The sequence below is a fragment of the Syngnathoides biaculeatus genome, chromosome 14, assembly GCF_019802595.1.
Source record: "Syngnathoides biaculeatus isolate LvHL_M chromosome 14, ASM1980259v1, whole genome shotgun sequence".
Lineage (NCBI taxonomy): Eukaryota > Metazoa > Chordata > Actinopteri > Syngnathiformes > Syngnathidae > Syngnathoides > Syngnathoides biaculeatus.
The window spans coordinates 6,648,512-6,668,348 of NC_084653.1; the positions used below are offsets into that span (position 1 = coordinate 6,648,512).

At 41.0% G+C, this 19,837-nt stretch overlaps 1 protein-coding gene and 1 long non-coding RNA gene across 7 annotated transcripts in view; one reads left to right on the forward strand and one right to left on the reverse strand.

Annotated features, from left to right (window-relative positions):
• Positions 1 to 13,774, reverse strand: part of ankrd44 (ankyrin repeat domain 44) — a 62,421-nt gene extending 48,647 nt beyond the window's left edge. For 5 of the 6 annotated variants that reach the window (XR_009798123.1, XR_009798121.1, XR_009798122.1 and 2 more), the window contains exons 1-4: positions 13,195 to 13,774; positions 5,226 to 5,309; positions 454 to 532; positions 305 to 375 (exon numbers count right to left, since the gene is read on the reverse strand). Coding sequence is in view for 3 of the 6 variants with exons in the window: in XM_061841591.1 (XP_061697575.1) it covers positions 305 to 375; positions 454 to 532; positions 5,226 to 5,309; positions 13,195 to 13,221 (261 nt within the window). In the remaining 3 variants the exon portion in view is untranslated. The remainder of the gene's footprint in view (positions 1 to 304; positions 376 to 453; positions 533 to 5,225; positions 5,310 to 13,194) is intronic. The other variant, XM_061841592.1, reaches the window with a different exon arrangement.
• On the forward strand, positions 9,663 to 12,476 carry LOC133512459 (uncharacterized). Its single transcript, XR_009798195.1, has 3 exons — positions 9,663 to 9,712; positions 9,849 to 9,945; positions 11,682 to 12,476. It is a non-coding gene; the product is annotated as an uncharacterized LOC133512459 (long non-coding RNA).
• Positions 13,775 to 19,837: the final 6,063 nt, after the last annotated feature.

Here is a 19,837-nt window from a genome sequence, read left to right on the forward strand (position 1 = left end):
TATCTTATCCCATTTGCAGAGTGTCCCTGAACACACGTTGAACATGTAAACTTGAATTACGGGCGCCCTGATTTGGTTGTCAAATACAGTGTAACATTAGAGGCTCGTAAGCAGTGTGTTCAGACTTGAATAAAAATGAAGTTTCGCTCGAAACCCATTCTTTGAGACCTGAACGAGTATGTTCCCAATTACGTTCATCTAGCGAAATGAACTAAGGTCAGTTCATGTTCGACCAAAAGATGAACTAGAGGAACTTTCGTTTAATAAACTCATTCAGGTACAAGAGTGAGTGTGCAGTGGTTACCTCACTACGTGACGCCACGGCGCGATGGAGAGGAGTGAGCCACATGTTGTCCTTAGCATTGACACGAGCACCTGCATCCATGGTGAAAGATAAAGGTGAGTGGTGAAACTGCGATGGAGGCAAATTGGTAAGAGAATTTGCTTTCCTACCGGAAAGGATAAGGAGTTCGGTGATTTCGGCATCGCGCAGGAAGGCTGCTGCATGGAGCGGAGTGCGCTTCTCAACATCCTGGGAAATTGAGAGATGCCGGTCAGTTTAATAAATACATAATGAACATATGAACATAACATATTATCATTATACAAAACTTTTTCACTTAAATCTCTTCCTCAAATCATTAATCAAATGCCCCAAAATCTGCCCCGGCTTCTATATTTAAAAAAAAAAATAATAATAATCTAACTAAAATCCATAAGTTATTAATCTATGTTTTAACCTGGCCTACTTTTTACTTTATTTTATCTCACCAGATTTTTTTTTTTTTATAAATTGCACTGCTTTCTAAAAATATTGACCCTTCTCCTGTGTTTTATCCATCCATTAATGGAGTGACTTATCCTCACAAGGGTTGAAGCAGTGCTGGAGCCTATCCCAGCTATCTTTGGCCAGGAGGCGGGGTACACTCTGAACTACTTGCCAGCCAATCACAAGGGACATCTAAACAAAAAAACATTCGCTGTCACAATCACATCTACGGGCAATTTAGAGTCGCCAATTAATGCAGGTTTTGTGGATATGGGAGGAACCCCACACAGGCACGGAGAGAACATTCAAATCCTGCTTGTTTATAATACCCGTAGTTCATTGAATGTGTCTTATTTAACTCTCATGTTACATTTACATTGCACTTTTATCATGAAATCCTGACTGTGGGTTCTGTGTAATAAAGTGACATCCCATTCAGTTCTGCTGCTAAGAAAAGAATTACCTGGGCTGCTTGTTTTGCAAGCCATTGGAGGTTTTATTTAACATGTGTGACCCATTATCACCAAAATGAATCAAAGCATTGATTTTTCATTTTTGCCATTAAGTTGCTGTAAAAGCGCTGTGAGATCTTTAACACTGTGATATTTTGCAGAGTTTGACTGTATTCAATGCTTAACTGAAGCCAATGAATGCCAATTTGGCATATGTGTGATTATTGTCCAGATCTAACAGGACAGACGGATGTGCTCCTGTTATTGCAGTAGCATTAAGTAAATTGATGGGATTTCGGATGGGGGGGGGAGACTAGATTTGAGATGGGACAATAGATCCAGAAAAACCATCAGAGCCTGCACTTTCATCAGCACTGATCTTGAGACATCGGCATACTGATTGGCTATGTCCCCATCAGTATCCATTGTTCTCTATGCACCCACACACAGCAGCTGTATAAGCACGTAAGATGATGTCAATGACTCCCTACAGTTCAAATTTTAAAACTTTCATTAATTTTTATTTGTTTGTGTATAGAAAACAAACTAACATAAAACATTATCTTGAGCATTGCTAGCTTAACAAGATTTGGATAAAAGTACTGGAACTCATTAGGAGCTGAAAAGCGAAGACAACTTTTGAGCTGAGGTATTTTTTATAAGATGTTGGAGTCTGTGGTAATTTTGGCAAACATTTGCGAGGTCTAACCAACGCAGGCAAAGGGAAAACATGCAAACTCCAAACAGGGAAAGCTGGGATTGAACCCAGATCCTCAGAACTGTGAGGCCAACGCTTTCCATCTGCGTCACCATGCCGCCATGTATATTTGTGTTTTAGTTATTTTTCTGCGTTTGCAATTTCCATCCATCCATTTTCTACCACTTTTCCGGGTCAGGTCGCTGGGGAAGTAGCTTCAGCAAGGATATCCAGACTTCCCTTTCCCCAGCCACTTCTTACAGCTCTTCCAGAGGGATTCCGAGGCGTTCCGAGCCAGCCAAGAGACAGTCTCTCCAATGTGTCCTGGGTTTTCCCTGGGGTCTCTTTCCAAAGGGACACGCCCGGAACACCTCACAGGGAGACATCCGGGAGGCATCTGAATCAGATGCCCCTTACCCCTCATCTGACTCCTCTCAATACGGAGGAGCAGCGGCTCGACACTGAGCCCCTCTCAGATATCTCTAAGGGAGAACCCGGACACCCAGCAGATGAAACTCATTTCAGCTGCTTGTATCCAGGATATTGTTACCCACAGCTCGTGCCCATAGGTGAGGGTAGGAACGGCGATCGACTGGTAAATTGAGAGCTTAGCCTTTCGTATTCGCTCCCTCTTTATCTCAACGGACCGATACAAAGTCTGTATCACTGCAGACGCTGCACCAATCCGTCTATCAATCACCCATTCCATTCTTCCCTCACTCGTAAAGAAGACCCGAAGATAGTTGAACTCCTCCACTTGGGGGAGGATCTCATCCCCAACATGGAGAGGGCACGTTACCCTTTTCTGACTGAGGACCATGGTCTCAGATTTGGAGGTGCTGATTCTCCTCCCAGCCGCTCTACACTCGGCTGTGAACCGCTCCTGTGAGAGTTGGAGATCACGGCTTGATGAAGCCAACAGAACCAAATCATTTGAAAAAAACAAAACAAAAAAAAAAAAAGAGATGCGATGCTGAGCCCACCAAAGCGGACACACTACGCCTCAGCTGTGCCTAGAAATTCTGTCCATAAAAGATATGAACAAAATCGGCGACAAAGGGCAACCTTGGCGGAGTCCAACTCTCACCGGAAACAAGTCCGACTTATTGCCAGCAATGCGGACCAAACTCTGACAACGGTCGTACGGGGACCGAACAGCTCGTATCAAGAGGTTTGGTACCCCATACCCCTGATGAACTCCCCGCACAGGACTCCCCGAGGGACATAGTCGATCGCCTTCTCCAAGTCCACAAAACACGTGTAGACTGGTTGGGTGAACTCCCACGCACACTCGAGGACCCTGCCAAGGGTATATAGAGCTCCTTCCGACAGGGGAATCTGCCAGCCGTTCCCAGTAAACCCTCACAATACATTTGGGCCTGCCACGTCAGACCAGCATCTTCCCCCATCATCCAAGCCAACTCACCACTAGGTGGTGATCAGTTGACAGCTCCGCTCCGCTCACCCGAGTGTCCAAGACATGCGGGTCAAGTCCGATGACACGACCACATAGTCAATCATTGAACTGCAAACTAGGGTGTCCTGGTGCCAGGTGGACATGTGGACATCCTTTAGCCTGAACATGGTGTTCGTTGTGAACAATCCGTGATGAGCACAGAAGTCCAGTAACAGAACACCACTCGGGTTCTTATCAATCACGCTCTTCAAGGTCTCACTGTCATTGCCCACCAGCAGAATAATGGAGTCCCCAAAGAGGGCGCACTCCAGCAGTCCCTCTAAGGACTCCAAAACGGGTGGGTACTCTTCACTGCTGTTTGGTGCATAAGCACAAACAACAGTCAACCCATCCCACTACCTGAAGGCGGAGGGAGCCTACCCTCTCATCCACCGGTGTAAACCCCAACGTACAGGCCTCGACCATGGGGGCAATAAGTATACCCACACCTGCTCGGCATCTCTCACCCTGGGCAACTCCAGAGTTGAACAGAATCCAACCACTCTCAAGAGGAGTAGTGTCAGAGCCCAAAGTGGTGCGTAGAGGCGAGTCAGACTATATCTAGTCAGAACTTCTCGACCTCACGCACCAACTCAGGCTCCTTCCCTGCCAAAGAGGTGACATTCCATGTCACTAGAGTTAGTTTCTGTAGCCGGCAATCGGATCGCCAAGGTCCCCGCCTTTGCCCACCGCCCAGCTCACATCGCACTCGACACCTATGACCCCTCTGACAGGTGGTGAGCCCATGGGAAGGGGGACGCACGTTATCCTTTCGGGCTGCGCTTGTCCGAGCCCGATGAGTGCAGGGCCAGCCACCAGGCGCTTGCCTTCAAGCCCCACCCCCAGGCCTGGGTCCAGAGGGGGGCACCGGTGACCCACGTCCGGGCAAGGGAAACCAAGATCCAATTTTTGTACTCGTCAAAGAGGTTCGGGAGTCGTACTTTTTTCCCTCACCTAGGACCTTTTTGCCATGGGTGACCTGAAGCTCCAGACAACATGTACATCTCGTGCATTAAAAACTGGTCTTTACGCAACAAAAAATACAGTTTATCTGAATATTCTCTTATTCTCTCTTTTATAAGGACACACCATCCATCCATTATCTGAGCCACATACCTCACAAGGGTAGCAGGAGAGCTGGAACCAACCCCAGTTAGAAGGCGGGGTACACCCTGAACTGGTTGCCAGCCAATCAGAGGGCACATAGAGACAGTCACACTCACAATCACACCTACATCACACTCACAATCACACATACTGTAGGGGCAATTTAGTGTCCAATTAATGTTGCATGTTTTTGGGATGTAGGAGGAAACCAGAGTGCCCGGAGAAAACCCACCCAGGCACGGGGAGAACATGCAAACTCCACACAGGCAGGGCCGCGATTTTAACAGGAGTCCTCAGAAATCTGAGGTAGACACTCTAACCAGCCGTCCACCATGCCACCCTAGAAGGATACTAAAATAATAAAATAGTTGACAGCTGCAGCCCAAAGACAAAGAAGAAGAAGAAGCAGCACCTTTCTTATCGTGAACATGTATACCGTGTGGTGTGTAAAACATTTTTACTGGCAACTGGTCGCTCTATTATAGTTCATCTCATAACATTGTTAAATGGGCTTGTTCTCTCAAACCAAACACATCCATTATACTGTATGCCTGGTGGACTATGCTATGTGAACTGGGAAACACAAAAAGGCTTCCCCAAACTGGTTACCACAAAGCTGGAACCACACAAGAGTCCAAAATGAAGTGTTCCAGTCCAACCTTTGTTTCATTAGTTTAATTGATGAAAGGGGAGTCCAAATACTTGTCCTTAATGGTTACTTGTAGAGTTTTTTAGTGTTCTCACCAGACCGTTGATGTCTTCAGACTTGTATATGAGCATTCGAATCTCCTCGGCGTCTCCGCTGAAGATGGCCTGGATGAGTGCAGGCTGCAGAGACGACACACAATGGGCGCATCGTGAGACACATGTATGCGATTGATGAGAGAGCATGACTGTGTCTGTGAAGACACGAGTTGTGTTAGTCTGTGACCTTCCAGGATAACAAAAATGTCCTTCGCTACTACAACAGATGGCTTATCATGTCGGGAATATTGCAACGGGACACATTTTTGTCAATCAAGATTGTGCGTGTGTGCGTGCTTTGCGTGTCGCAGGCCCCTTAGTCCCTGAAGCCCCTATTTTTGTTCCTGGATGTCAGATGAGTACAAGTAAATAGAGGCTATTTGCACTGCAATACTCTTTTCTGTCATTGCAGCACGCTATTGACATACATACTGTCAGTCATTAAACAAGTTACCAAACGGAACCATCATCCGGCATGGGGATAGCAAAACTTGTGTGACTTCTGCTCAGTGAGCATCTAGAAAACTGAACTGTGTTTTGCTTTTTGGGTACATTTTTGTTCAACACATAATTTTAAAAAATAAAGTGAATTAAAGGCAGAACATTTGGCTGGTTTTCAAAACTCCGATGTTTAGTTTTGTTTAACTGTACCACTGAGCATGGTCGATTTTTGCTGATTTAAAAAAGGGCTAATATTAGCTAGTTGGTTAATCAGTCGGACTCTATTTTATATATATATATATATATATATATATATATATATATATATATATATATATAAGATATATCTAGAACATAGAAGATGTATGTTCTAAAAATAGCACAGTTCACAAATTATTATTATTTGTGCTTTAAATTTTGAATCGGACTTGCTGACAGTAATGAAATTTTAAAACAATGATGTATTGTACAGTTAAAAAGTATAAGGAGTTTGGTTATTTTGGAAGTTTGCCACAAACAGGTCACGTAACCCTTCATACGATCGGTGCTCACGAAGTAGCCCTCAGCCTCAAAAAGGTGGGTGACCCCTGATCTTGATCGACAGATGCAACAATTGCAATAACTTTAATGATGAGGGTGAGTCATACGATAATAATCAAAAGGAAGCTAACACATAATTACACCGTAAAGGCAATAAGCGTGATAACTACAAAAAAATTGAACTTGCAATACAAACCAATGATTAAATGTTTTGAAGATTTTGTTATTGATTCCAGCAGGGGATGTATCATTCCGCAAAAACTTTGTTCACTTTCTGCTACAGGGTTGTGCAGATTTATTTTATTTTTGTTTTATTGTGAAGGTAGAAATGTTTAAACTGGTTGATTTAAAAGTGCTGCCATTACAGTTAATAAAGGATTTAGGATGACAGTTTGACTCGAACATCCATTATCTGAGCTGCTTATCCTCACAACGGTCCCCGGAGTGCTGAGTCTATCCCAGCTGTCATTGGGCAGGAGGCGGGATACACTCTGAACGGGTTGCCACCCAATCGCAGGCCACATGGAGAGAGACAACAGTTGCACTCACAATCACACCGAGGGGCAATTTAGAGTATCCAATGAATGCGTGTTTTTGGGATGTAGGAGGAAAGCGGAGTGCCCAGAGAAAACCCACGCAGGCACAGGGAAAACATGCAAACCCCACACAGGCTAGGATTTGAACCCCGGTCCTCAGAACTGTGAGGCCAACACCCTCACCAGTTCCTCCACCATGCTGCCCCACCTTGACTCGAACAGAAAAATGTAATTATTTATTCCGATTGGAGACATTGTTTTGAAATTGCACCAACTTGGAAGTCAACCTGTGATTGTATTTCTCTTGTACTGTATCATTATCTTTCAATGATACTTAAAAAGACTACTGAAATACTAACAAGAGTAAGTAATAATAAAAGTAAGTATTTGAAAGAAAAATTAAGTATTTCAATCAGTGGCCAATAAAGTGTCAGCTTTTTACACACTTGTTGTCAAGGCCCAGCGTACTATTTCTAAGTTTATATATTTTTAAAGTCTTGATTACCTTTCAGTGGTTGTGACTTTAGGATTTTCCCATCAGGGGTAAAAAAAAATATAAAAATCCAATAAAAATCATTTGTCATAAAATTATTTCCATCATCATATAAAATACTATGCTGTAACATATATGAAAAAAGTTACTTTCTTTTGGAGTAATATCCCAAAGTATATATACCATAATTTCTCGAGTATAATGCGTCCTGAAGTATAATGCGCACCCCCAATGTTGACTTAAAAAAATCTGGAAAACCCTTCTACCATTATACAATGAGCACCACCAATTTACCCGCTATCCATATGCTGAAAATATTGGGTACTATCTGTATTTCTATTTTGATAGGTTTGTACTTTTGTTTTGTTTTTGTTGTATTTGTTTTTTGTATATTGTCAAAAAATAAATAAATATATATATATACACACACACACACACACACACACACACACACAGTCTAAAGAAACTAAAAAAGTTTTGTTTTTGTTGCATGGACAACCACAGCAAAAAGTGTTGGCAATTGAATCGCTGCAAACATATTTCAAGTATCAACTCAAAGTAACAAACCTGTCAAATGTCGGGCTGAGAGCAGCTAATATGCTCTTGCAGTCAAGCTTCCTGCCTAACTTCCTGTTCACTAACCCTGTTTTTCTGCGAAGTGACAACAGTGGATTCACTTCTGCTTTAAAACGCAGCAACAAACCGCTTCCTCTTCTTCTCAACTTCTATGCTGCCCTTCGCCATCACCATTGCATTGCATCAAATCAATCAATCAAAAACCTTGATGGTCATTATATATTGGACATACAATGAAATGATGAGTGCTTCTCCACAAGATGCAATAAAATAGAATAAAACTCGAATAATATTTTGGGTGTAAAAAAAAATAATAATAAAAATAAATAAATAAAAAACTCCATAAAACATCAAGGCACAGTTGTTGCTAAAATACATAAATAAATGCACAATGCATCCTCGTCATCATCATGTGCAGTGATTTACGTCTGCAGACTGACACATGCTAGACTCCGTAAAAGCTATTTGTCTTTCTATGTGTCCTAACTACAGTCGCGGGTGAGCTGGAGCTTATCCCAGCTGACTTTGGGCGAGAGGACGGGTACACTATGGACTTGTCGCCAGGCAATTGTACGGCATACTAGAGAATCAACCATTCATACTCAAACTTACAGACAATTTAGAATCGTCAATTAACCAACCATGCATATTTTTGCAATGTGTAGTATCCATTGTAAACCTAGGCAAGCATGGAGGGAACAAGAAAACTCAACAGATTCAAACCAAGGCCCTCAACACTTTAAGGAAGATGTGCCAACCACTACTTCATCATGTTAACTTTCAAAAGGCACAAGTCTTATATAAGATTCTTTGAAATTAAGGGCTCAATACATGTAAATGCCACACATATTTAAACCCAGAACCACAGAACTGTGAAGCGGATGTGATAGCTACAAATGCACATAGTCCTGTGTTTGTCTTAATGTACGCATGAGAATATAGACCTACTGGTATAATGCCATAATTGAAGTTCAGGGCATTATTTCCTTTTGATGTTTTACAGTGATTAGCGTCTTTTTTAATGTAGTGTTTACGCCTTTGTTGTTGTGCAGTCCTAATCTGTATATGTGTAGATAGATAGATAGATAGATAGATAGATAGATAGATAGATAGATAGATAGATAGATAGATAGATAGATAGATAGATAGATAGATAGATAGATAGATAGATAGATAGATAGATAGATAGATAGATATAGATAGATAGATAGATAGATAGATAGATAGATAGATAGATAGATAGATAGATAGATAGATAGATAGATAGATAGATAATGGGCGCTAACTAACTGTAATTACATTACTTTGTTGAAACTAAATTACTTCACAAATCAAAACTTTAGAGCATGATTCAACAGAACGGCAAACAGTTCAGGGTGTGCCCCGCATCATGCCTGTCAGCAGCTGGAATAGGCTCCAGCACTCCTGTGACCCTTGTGAGGATAAGCGGTAAAGAAAATGGATGGATGGATCAACAGAACGGCAGAAACCAGTAACACTAGGAGTGCTTGCTAGGCTCTATAACGTTTTGTTGCCTCCTTATGATTCTTATCAGCCTTACACGTACGTCCTCTCCTGGGAACAACCCAAGTAATCAATACACAAGAAGAAAATAGAACAGATGAAGCCAGAAATTAAGTTGTGTGTAAAAATGTGAAATGACAGAAAAAAAGAATTAAACACATGAAGAAGGGAGATGCAAAAAGGCACGGAGAGCCAAGACAACACCTAATGTCGATCAACAATTAAACAGTAATCCAGCCCCTTCTCAGCGCAAATTAATATCAGATGGTTCAGTCCTAATTGCTGGCCTACAAAAAGGTCTCATCGCTCCCAAGGCTTGAGTCAAGACACATCTCGTGATGGGTAAGAGCAGAGAGCTGGCTCAAGACCACCGCAAAGTAATTGTTGCAAAACATAACAATGGCATTGGTTACAGGCGCATCTCTTCGCTTCTAAACATTCCAATCAGCACTGTTGGGACCATAATATGTAAGTGTACAGCCAATCATACCAGCATAAATTTGCTTTAATCAGGTGCTCCTCGCAAGATTGCTGACAGAAATGATCCAAAAAGTTGTCCAAGAGCCAAGGACCACCTGTGGGGAGCTTCAAAAAGTCCTGGAACTAGCAGGTACTGCCAATATTTTGGAATCGGCGAATAATAATATAATCGATTAATAGGTTACTACAAGTGCATCATTGTTTTTACATTATACAGTTGACTTAATTTGAGACCCCCAAAGCTCAGCAGTTAGAGCATTGGTTTGGTAAACCAGGGGTAGTGAGTTTGTATCTATCTCACTGGGGCCTCCACTACCCAAGAGGGGTTGCGTCAGGAAGGGCATCTGGTGTAAAAACTGTGCAAACAAATATGAACGTTCATCTGAGATGACACGCTGTGGCGACCCCTAATGGGACAAGCCGAAAGAAATTTACAGTTGACTTAACTTACATTTGCTGAACAGTTAAGAATGGTTCCAAATGTTTGATGCAACTCAGATTTGTCTTGTATTTTAATATTTACAGTGGATAACTTTGTTTTCTGCCTAATTGTTAATGTTGAGACTGTTACTCGTTTACTTCTTTCTACATGTGTATGCCAGATAAGGTTGAAATTGTATTTAAAAATACTCCCTGCAAAAGTTCAGTAAGGCCCACCTTCAGTTTTACTATTACTATTTCCGTGATTTAAACACATCAGATGGTTGCGCAGCTCACACAGCGTGGCCCATTTTGCTCCAAAAAACAAACCGCCTTGTCGTTCATGTCTTCAAAGGCGCGAGGAACGGCCGAGCTGGCTCATCTTATTGCCCCCGGGGGCAGCAAAACACTTGTGTTGGCCCCCGTCTCACCACAGCTCCCAGGCCAATGACTTCCTGCACTTCCTGCAATATTCTGAACTGTGGGAGCATACTGGGTAGAACCATTGAATTTTTTTTTTTTTTAAATGTGGTTTGTCATATTGTAGTTCAAGGAATAGCTCTGTTTAGCTACCACTAAAACTACAGAAGAAGAAAAACCTCTTTCGCTGCGGAATCCCGTTATCAGGCATCGTGTTGTTGTCTGAAAATAACAGGAAGTCTTATAGTTTTTGAGTTGCGTAAAAGAAAACAAATGCAAGTTATTCCTGCCCTGCTACAGAAGGATGACACCGCACCACGTTGGGAATTTCTGCTATGGTGGAAAAACGAGCCCTCGGGCTTTTGGGAATAAAACACAGGGCCACGTCATTTGGTAGACCTGAGCAATAAGATTCCTATTTCTCTTATAATCCACCTCTAGTTTTCTCACACGTGAAGGCCACCGTTTGTTTTTCATTAGTTCTATTTGGGCAGCACAAGCATCTCCCTCACAGTTCTGTTGACTAGGGTTCAGGCCTAGCCTGTGTGGAGTTTATGTGTTCTCCCATGCCTGCGTGGGTTTTCTCCTGCCACTCCCGGTTTCCTCCTACATCCCCAAAACAGGGTGTACCCCGCCTCCTGCCCAAAGAAAGCTGGGATCTCCAGCACTCCGGCAACCCTTGTTAGAATAAACTGATCAGACAATGGATGGGTGGATAGAAACTTTATAAAAACTTTAGTTTGTCTGAATATCATTATGTTTGTCCTGCAGTAAGGCATCATTGTGTAAAAATGTGGCAGATTTTTGGAGGGAATATTTGTTTGAATATCATCAGCAGTGTCTTTCGTTGTAATTTGTTAATATGTAAAAAAAAAATAATTTTTCAATGAATCTGTCAGGCCTTAATTTTCTGCTATCAAATGAAAAAAAAATCTGTTTATCCAATTACTTTTGTTCACTTTCTAATTTATTATTAGGATAATATAACAGCTAGTATTGTAATTTGTTTTTTTTACCCAATTTCAGGGAGTTCTCAAATTAAGATGACCTCATGACCTGACCTAGGGTAAGCAGAAGTAAATGGATGGCTGGATGAAGGTGTAGCTAATGAAGTGGCTATTGGGCATATAGAGAAAGCAGTGGAAAAAGAGAGCGCTGTGTTGCATAAGCACCTCGCTTGTTTCTTCTTTTATGTGAACAGGATATACTAACTAATTTTAGGAAGAAAGAAGTGTCAGCAGATATTTAGCATATCTATAGAGACTTGAAGAAGCCAATTTGACAGATTATTCTAGAACCAGCTGAGCAGCATTTTGGGGCCTTAAGGTTCTGGAGTGCAAAATCGCATTCAAAGCACTTTTTTCGGTGAGGTCTTAAGGTGCTTAAGTGCTTATAAGCGCTAAAGAGAATCATGTGATGAAGTGAAAACCTTGCACACATCTCTCTGTGCATTTATTGTACGGATGTATTCACACTTATGCCATTGTGCCTTGTAAAGTGCGCAATTACACATTTTGGAATTATTTTTGCTTTGGTTTTAATCAGGAAAGGGGGGGGGTGCACAAAATTAGCTTTTCTATTTTTCAGATAGGAAGCATCTTGCAAAATGTTTTATGCCATAAATGATTTTCACTGGATGCTGACAAGACAAAATACTGCATGGTTAATGCTTTCAGCAACAATGCCTGGGCGCATTTTCACAAGGTAAATACAGAGATTACTTGGGATTGGTCAAATTATTATGAAAATATATTAAAACAGAGGTGCAAGCAAAAGATCAAAGTATTTGCATCTGCAAAGCATGAAGTCAGATTGCTGATGGAGCCCATCCTGAAAATGCCCACTGAACTAGAGGGCACATTTGCATTTCATTGTTATGATATGTGAACAACAAATAAGCATTATAATTCTACTTCGAGAAAATGTTTTTTTTTTATTATTGTGCAGCGTATGTATTGCCCATTAAGTTTTTTTTTCATGTCAGGAAAAAGAAAGAATAGTTACATGTATTATTAATGTATAAATTATAATACATGGGAATTTAAAATCTTTATTCTTTACTTTATTTTTGAAAAAATAATTACAAACTGAACGTTATAGTAGTTTCCCATAATCATTTTTTTTTAAACCAATAAAAGCCTCTGAGCAATAAATATTACAATATACCATTTGTGGATACAGCAGTTGAGGTACGATTTTTTTTTTCATATATTTTGAAGACTTATGTTGTTAGCTAGAGGATCTTTCGTGTCTTTCTTTTAAATTGATGTTTGTTTGGATGCTTTAGTCTTCTGCAAATATGTTTAATTAATGAAGTCAATGGGAAAAATCAGGACATGAACGCCCCCACTTGGTATCATGTCCCTGCAGAATTGTGGTTAAAACGTGACATGAGTCGTAATTTCCCGTGCAATTATTCAGCGCCGAATTGGTACAAATACAAATGTGGTTCAAAACGTGTTGCGGTTGCGTGTGAAAGTGAATCGCGGAGCTCGCTAGATGTTGGCAAGCTAAAGCTAGCGACAGCTAGCGGCTGTACCTGGTCGGCCAGTTTGAGAACAGCCATCGCTGGCTTGGCTCCGGCGGCTCATCCACGCCCGCCGATAGCGCCGGAATCTCGGGGCGATTATGGCTGCGAGGCCCGCTCCTCTTTCTCCACCTCCACCTCCTCCTGCACGACTGACGAGTTGGCGGTGATGGAAAAAAGCCGAGCCCGGTGCACACCACCGAGGCCGGTCGCCGGCTGCTGCTGCCGCTTCTGCCGAACAACAGACAGGAACCGCGAACAATCCACATTGAAGGCGGAGGGGTCGTTCGGGAGTCTTCGCCCGCAGAGGCTCGCTCCTCCCCGGCGCGCAAGAGGCACAAGGAAAGATAAGGAAGTTGAAGGCTGCCGTGTTCGATGCACGAGAGGCTCCCTAAGCATCAAGCGACTGCCTCTCGCTGCTGCCACCAGGCGGCCGCGAAGGGAACCACATAAACACTGGCCACTTTATTGAGTCCACCCACTTTTGATCGACACTTGTCACCCAAACACTATAGTGTCACTAATAGTGTAGTGGTACACACGCCTACCTTTGGTGCAGGTAGCGTGTGGTCGATTCCCGCTTAGTGATGGTGTACATATTTGCCCTGCGACTGACTGGCAACCAGTTCAGAGTGTACCCTGCCTCCTGTCCAAAGACAGCCGGGATAGCCTCCAGCACTTCTGTGACCCTTCTGAGGATAAGGGCCTCAGAAAATAGATGGATGGATATTGGATACAATTCACTTTGCCACTTGTATTCGCAGTGTTCAATATTAAATGACATTTTAGACACAACTCATGCAGTACAATTCTACACCGGCACAGACTCCAACCACTCAAATAAACAAAATAAATACCTCCTTGCCAATCAAAAATTCTGTATTGGTATCTTTATAAATGTAGGACATTTTAATACCATTAGAGTCGAAGTGTACCTAATACTATGGCCTGTCAGTTTATAAGGGTATGTTTCTACCTGCTACATAAATGAGCGATAAAGCAAATCAAAGGTTCAAGCATGTGATAACATGAGGTTTAGGCAAGTAGAGCGAAGTACACCATCTTGGCACTTGACAACGTGCAAAATGAGCTTCTCCTCCTCCTCACTGAAGCAGAATCGGAAGGGTTGAGTATGTGTGCACTGCAGGAGGAATGTGGGTCACAGCAAAAGTGAACAGGAGACTGGGGATAGGAGTGGGGGAGGGTCTTTTTTTAACCCTTTCACACCGTGTGCATGCATCCATTTACCAGTTTACACATTGGTGATATGACAAGACAAAGACAAAGATGACGTTTTGCAAAAAGATGTACAAATGTTTTAAAAAAATGAAGTAAAAATGAGAGCTTGTAGACCTTTTAACGCTGGCCTTAAAAGTGTTTTTTAAGCTTTTTTTTGGTTTTCCGATGTCAGTTTCTATATAATCATAACAGACAGAATGCTTCAGAGGTAGTATCAGAAGCGAGGGAAAAGCCAACTCTACACGGTGCCATGAAAAAGTATTGGTCCTTCTAAAATTCTTGTTGTTGCATAATTTACCTACTTTAATGTTTAAGATGCAGCCATCCATTTTCTTTGCCGCTTATCCTCACGAGGGTCGCGGGGAGTGCTGGAGCCTATCCCACCTGTCAAGGGGCAGGAGGCAGGGTACACTCTGAACTGGCTGCCAGCCAATCACAGGGCACATGGAGACAAACAGCCACACGTACAATCACACAATCACATCTAGGGGCAATTTAGAGGGTCCAATAAATGTTGCATGTTTTTGGGATGTGGGAGGAAACTGGAGTGCCTGGAGAAAACCCACGCAGGCATGGGGAGAAAATGCAAACTCCAGACAAGCAAGGCCGGGATCGAACCCGGGTCCTCAGAACTGTGACGCCAACGCTTTACCAGCTGAGCCAACATGTTTAAAATCATCAAACGAAGTAATAGATAAAGAATACCCTATGACTGGCAAAGTTTCACCCCTTCCTTTGAGAATTGTTTTAATTCTATAACAATAGAGGGTTTTCAAGCTTGAATGGACTTCTTAAGATCATGTCAGCATTTCAGTAAGATTGAAGTCTCGTCGTTGACCCAAAATTTGTTTTTTAAGCCATTCAGAAGTGGACTTACTGGTGTGCTTTAGAGTGTTACTCAAGTGTAGAACCCAAGTGTGCTTCAATTTGAGGTCACAAAGTAATGAATGAACGTTTTCCTTGGAGGATTTTCTGGTTAAAAAAAAACAACTCCTAATTCTTCTGAACACTGGAAACCCTGACAAGTAGAGTTTACTTGAAAAAACGTATTGCCTCAAAATTTCCAAGTGATGACCATAATTCACTAACCATTGATTTAACTCTGCTAGTTAACTCTAATTATGGATAAGTCCTCTACTTATTCTACTCATTTAACTTAGCCTGTTAAATGCATTGTAAAGCCGATATAAGCAGACAACTTTTTTTCTATTACTAATTTAACTCACATTGTTCACTTTTTCTGAAAAACTGTTACATAAGTATATAGCAGATACACACATGAGAATAAGTCACGTTTAAGTCATAAGCAAGTCTCAAGTAATAACCTTCAAATCTCAAGCAAGACCCAAGTCACTGTGTGTGTGTGTGTGTCTGGTGGAGGGGGGGGGGTAAGGATCAGGTAAGTCAAGTCACCACTAATTCAAAGCAAATTGAGTCATTAGTTGGTTTAAGCAGGTTGGAAGTCAAGTAATACAATTTTGCTCCAGTTGTAACATACACTGGAGTGCTAATAGATTTTTATTTTTTTTGCAAATTACAGTATTACATTAAAAAATGACATGTATAAAATTTCAAACAAACAACAGATTATAATTGAATTTATTGCACACAATTGTTTTAAAGTTATTTCAAATTGTGCTGGCAGCCTTGTAACTTCTGTACTTGTGAGAAAATCCATAAACAAAAAATATATAGTTTCAGGGGTTTTATTTACATTGTAATGTGACAAACTGTACAGCTCATTTGGTAAACAGACACAAAAAAAAGGAAATCTTTGAGACTTAAAAATAAACAAATAATGTGGTTGCTTTAGTGGTCAGATGCTGTTATAAATTGGCATGTGGGTGTGTTTAGAATCAATCTCATTTGGGAGGCCTGACAATGATGAGCTGACACACCAGACGACATTTTAATGTTGACACTTCTGTGTTATAACAATTATACTCACATGTAGTGCACTCATGTGTACTGTTCTTACTAAAGGTGGAATGCATTTTTGTCACCTTTTTTTTTTTTTAACCATAATACCAAATCATAATGAAAATTGATCCAATACAGCAGACCTCTAACGCAACTGCCATCTTCTAGTGCCGAATCTTTCGCCACACCTTACACCTATTTTTTGTTGTTGTTGTTTTTAATCTCAACTTTTAGCAACGCCGCTTCTTCCTCTTCTACGGATTGGTATATCTTTGGAATTCCTTGCATTGCAATGCAATACAGACTGTTGCCAGGTTAGCATGAATGCATAAAACCCCCCTACCCCGAAAAAGGCTAACTAAACAAGATGACTAACATAGTCCTTGTCATGTCTCTTGCCTCTAAATGTATGGAGACTGTACCTGTGCCACAGACTGTAAATGCTGAGACAGTTGATGACCTTTTCGACAATTTCACCTCAAAAACCGATCGCAATCGACCAGTCAATTGCTGAGGCAATTTTGGTGGATCGTGTGACAGTGTGTGCCCCCCCCCCCACACAAAAAAAAAGGGGTCATCAGCCTATTATCCATCTCGTCGCTTGATTCGGGTGTGACCAATACGTCGGCCTCCTATTTACTGTCTCTCTCTTGCTTTCTTCACAGCAGTCACGGCGATCCCAATTTTCTTGTCACAATTTGATAAAATTGGCCAAAAAAACTGTAGAGAAAGCAGTTCAGCGGTTGAAACCATCAACAGGCTGTCTCAACTCATCTGACTTTTTCACAACTATTGTGAAGTCAGTGCTAAACTGATTTTCAGCAAATAAACTGCTCACGTCAGTCTGGCAAGTTTCCAAAAGCTCTCAAAGTAGCTGATATTAAGCCACTTCTTGAAAACAGAGCACTGGACGATTCCTCGTGCACATGATGTTGCAGTTTGCACGGCGCCATATTGCCGGTCAAACCTAGCTGTTCTGCACTGCGGGAGCCCTTGAACCAGAGCAGATTTTTCAAATTGCCCGAGACCTGTTGTGCTGTTGGTTGTCACAACAGATCGGACAGATTTTCAAAGAGATCATTTTATGGAATATTAGCTGAAAAGACCAAAAAACATCAATGGATTTCAGCAATTAAACATGATGGACGGTGCCCAACCAAAATACACACACGCTTGTGTAGCGGTCGCTTCATTTCAGGTCAAAATTATTCTTCTCAATCTCAAATGACCAAGAAGTATTTATAATGCCTAATAGGCTCATTTGAGAACAATGCGTATTAAAAAAAAACTGACCGGACTTTTATACGCTTTCAAACCTTCCCGTGTAAATATCGACGATTTACTCACCAGATACGTGTAGATCCAGTTGACCAAGACAAGCAGAAGCAAATTAACAGTCCAATTTCTTATCGGTGAAAACATCGACTTCGGCATTAAATACAGGTCCTCTATGCAGAGTTTATCTAATTTTTCCATGGACCTTCGTTTATTTTCACCTTTTATATGTTTCATTGTATCGGACAAGACTCTGAGCAACGTGCTGTAAGACATTTTTGTATCGTCTCCAACCGATTTAGCATTGAACAAATCTTCGTTAGACCGGCAAAATGGCGAGGTAAACAAAAGTCAAGTCATTTTATGACGTAGGTTCAGCTCTATAGACCCATCTTTCATCGCCCTTTCATAGCAAAGATTTTTCAAAGTTATTTTTAATCAACGCACCAATTTCTTTCATTTAAATGGACTTTTTGACAAATTTCAATCACGTTTCCAAACTCATCCCAGTACAGAATATGCTCTTATCTAAGTGCTAAATGATATAAGGATGAATTCTGAATCGGGAAAGTGTCAATTTTGGTCTTGTTGGATTTCAGTGCAGCTTTTGATATAGATCATAACATACTGGTGAAAAGGTTGGAAACGTGGGTGGGATTAAATGGAATGGTCCTTATATGGTCCATTATAATTTAATTTATCAAGTCCTAACTAGAAGAAAGTAACTTTCTAACCATTTGAAGTGCTCAATCTCAACAAATGGCAATGACCTATGGAGTCGCTCAAGGTTAGATTCTTGGACCCCTCATGTTCAACCTGTATATCCTACCCTTGGTTCAAATTTTTCAAAACTTGAATCTTGGCTATCATAGCTATGCAGATAATCATATTTAGTAGTGTCCCCAGATGACTACAGTTCAATTGAGGTTTTTTTTTCCACTGTCTAAAGCAGATAACTGGATGAACCAAAATTTTCTTCCGCTAAACCACAGCAAAACTGAAAATTCTTTTTGGCAATAAAGAAAAAAGTATTGCAGTGAGTAAACAGCTGGACTCAGTGGCTTTAAAAACCAAAGCCCAAGTTCGAACCCTTGTTGTTATGATGGATTCCGATATGACTTTCAACATTCATATCAAATCAATCACAAAAATTGCCTTTTGCCATCTGAAGAACATGTCTAGAGTGGTTGTAGAGTTGTACGTGTCAAGCAGACAAGGAAAAGCTCATCCATGCTTTTGACTCAAGTAGACTTGATTACTGTAAGTGTCTTTTGGCTGGACTCCCTTAAAAGAATATTAAACAGCTGCAGCTCATTCAGAATGCTGCAGCTCGGGTTCTGACCAGAACTAAGAGGACAAAGCATATAACTCAAATTCTAAAGTCCTTACACTGGCTTCGAATCAACTTTAGAATAAGATTTTAAAGCTCTGCTACCAGTATAAAAATCACTAAATGATTTAGGTCCTAAATACAAGAAATGAATGCTTCTGGAATACAGAATTATTAGAGCTCTGAAATCAACTGACTCACATCAAATGGTGGAGCACAGGTCCAAAGCAAACATGGTGAAGCAGCATTTGGCTATTATGCTGCACACAAATGGAATAAGTTGCCAGCAGAGGTGAGGTCAGCCCCAAGTGTGAATGATTTTAAATGAAAACTCCCCCCCCCCCCTCATGCTTTTAATAGTATTTCCACTTAATATTTCTTGCACTCTATGCTGTTTTTAATTGTAATTTTTCATATGCATTTTTTGATTGTTTTTAATTGTATTTCTTTATATTCAAATGCTTTTAATCTTGCAAAGCACAGAGTTATCTTGTGTATGAAATGTGCTGTATAGTTAAACTTGCTTTGCTTACTAATATGAAGTCAAGTATTTGATTTTGCAAATCATAAAACAAACAGATTAAGTGATTTGTTGATTGGATAGGTCTGAAGGTAAGCAGGCTTGTGTGTATTCAGTCAAAAAGAACCACAAAAATCTGATTCGTCAATTCGGGATTCAACAAGGTAGGGCAATTACGTTTTTGCACAGGGCTAGTTACCCCCCCCCCCTTTTATTAAAAAAAATTTGAAAAACTATGTTCTATGCTTATGTATTTCTCTGATCTTTGAAATTGAGAAGGGTGCAAATACTTAACTAAATAAATAGCTCTGACACAAAATGGTGGGACCCACTTGTCCCTGTAACTTTACAGCTTTAAACATATCATCCAA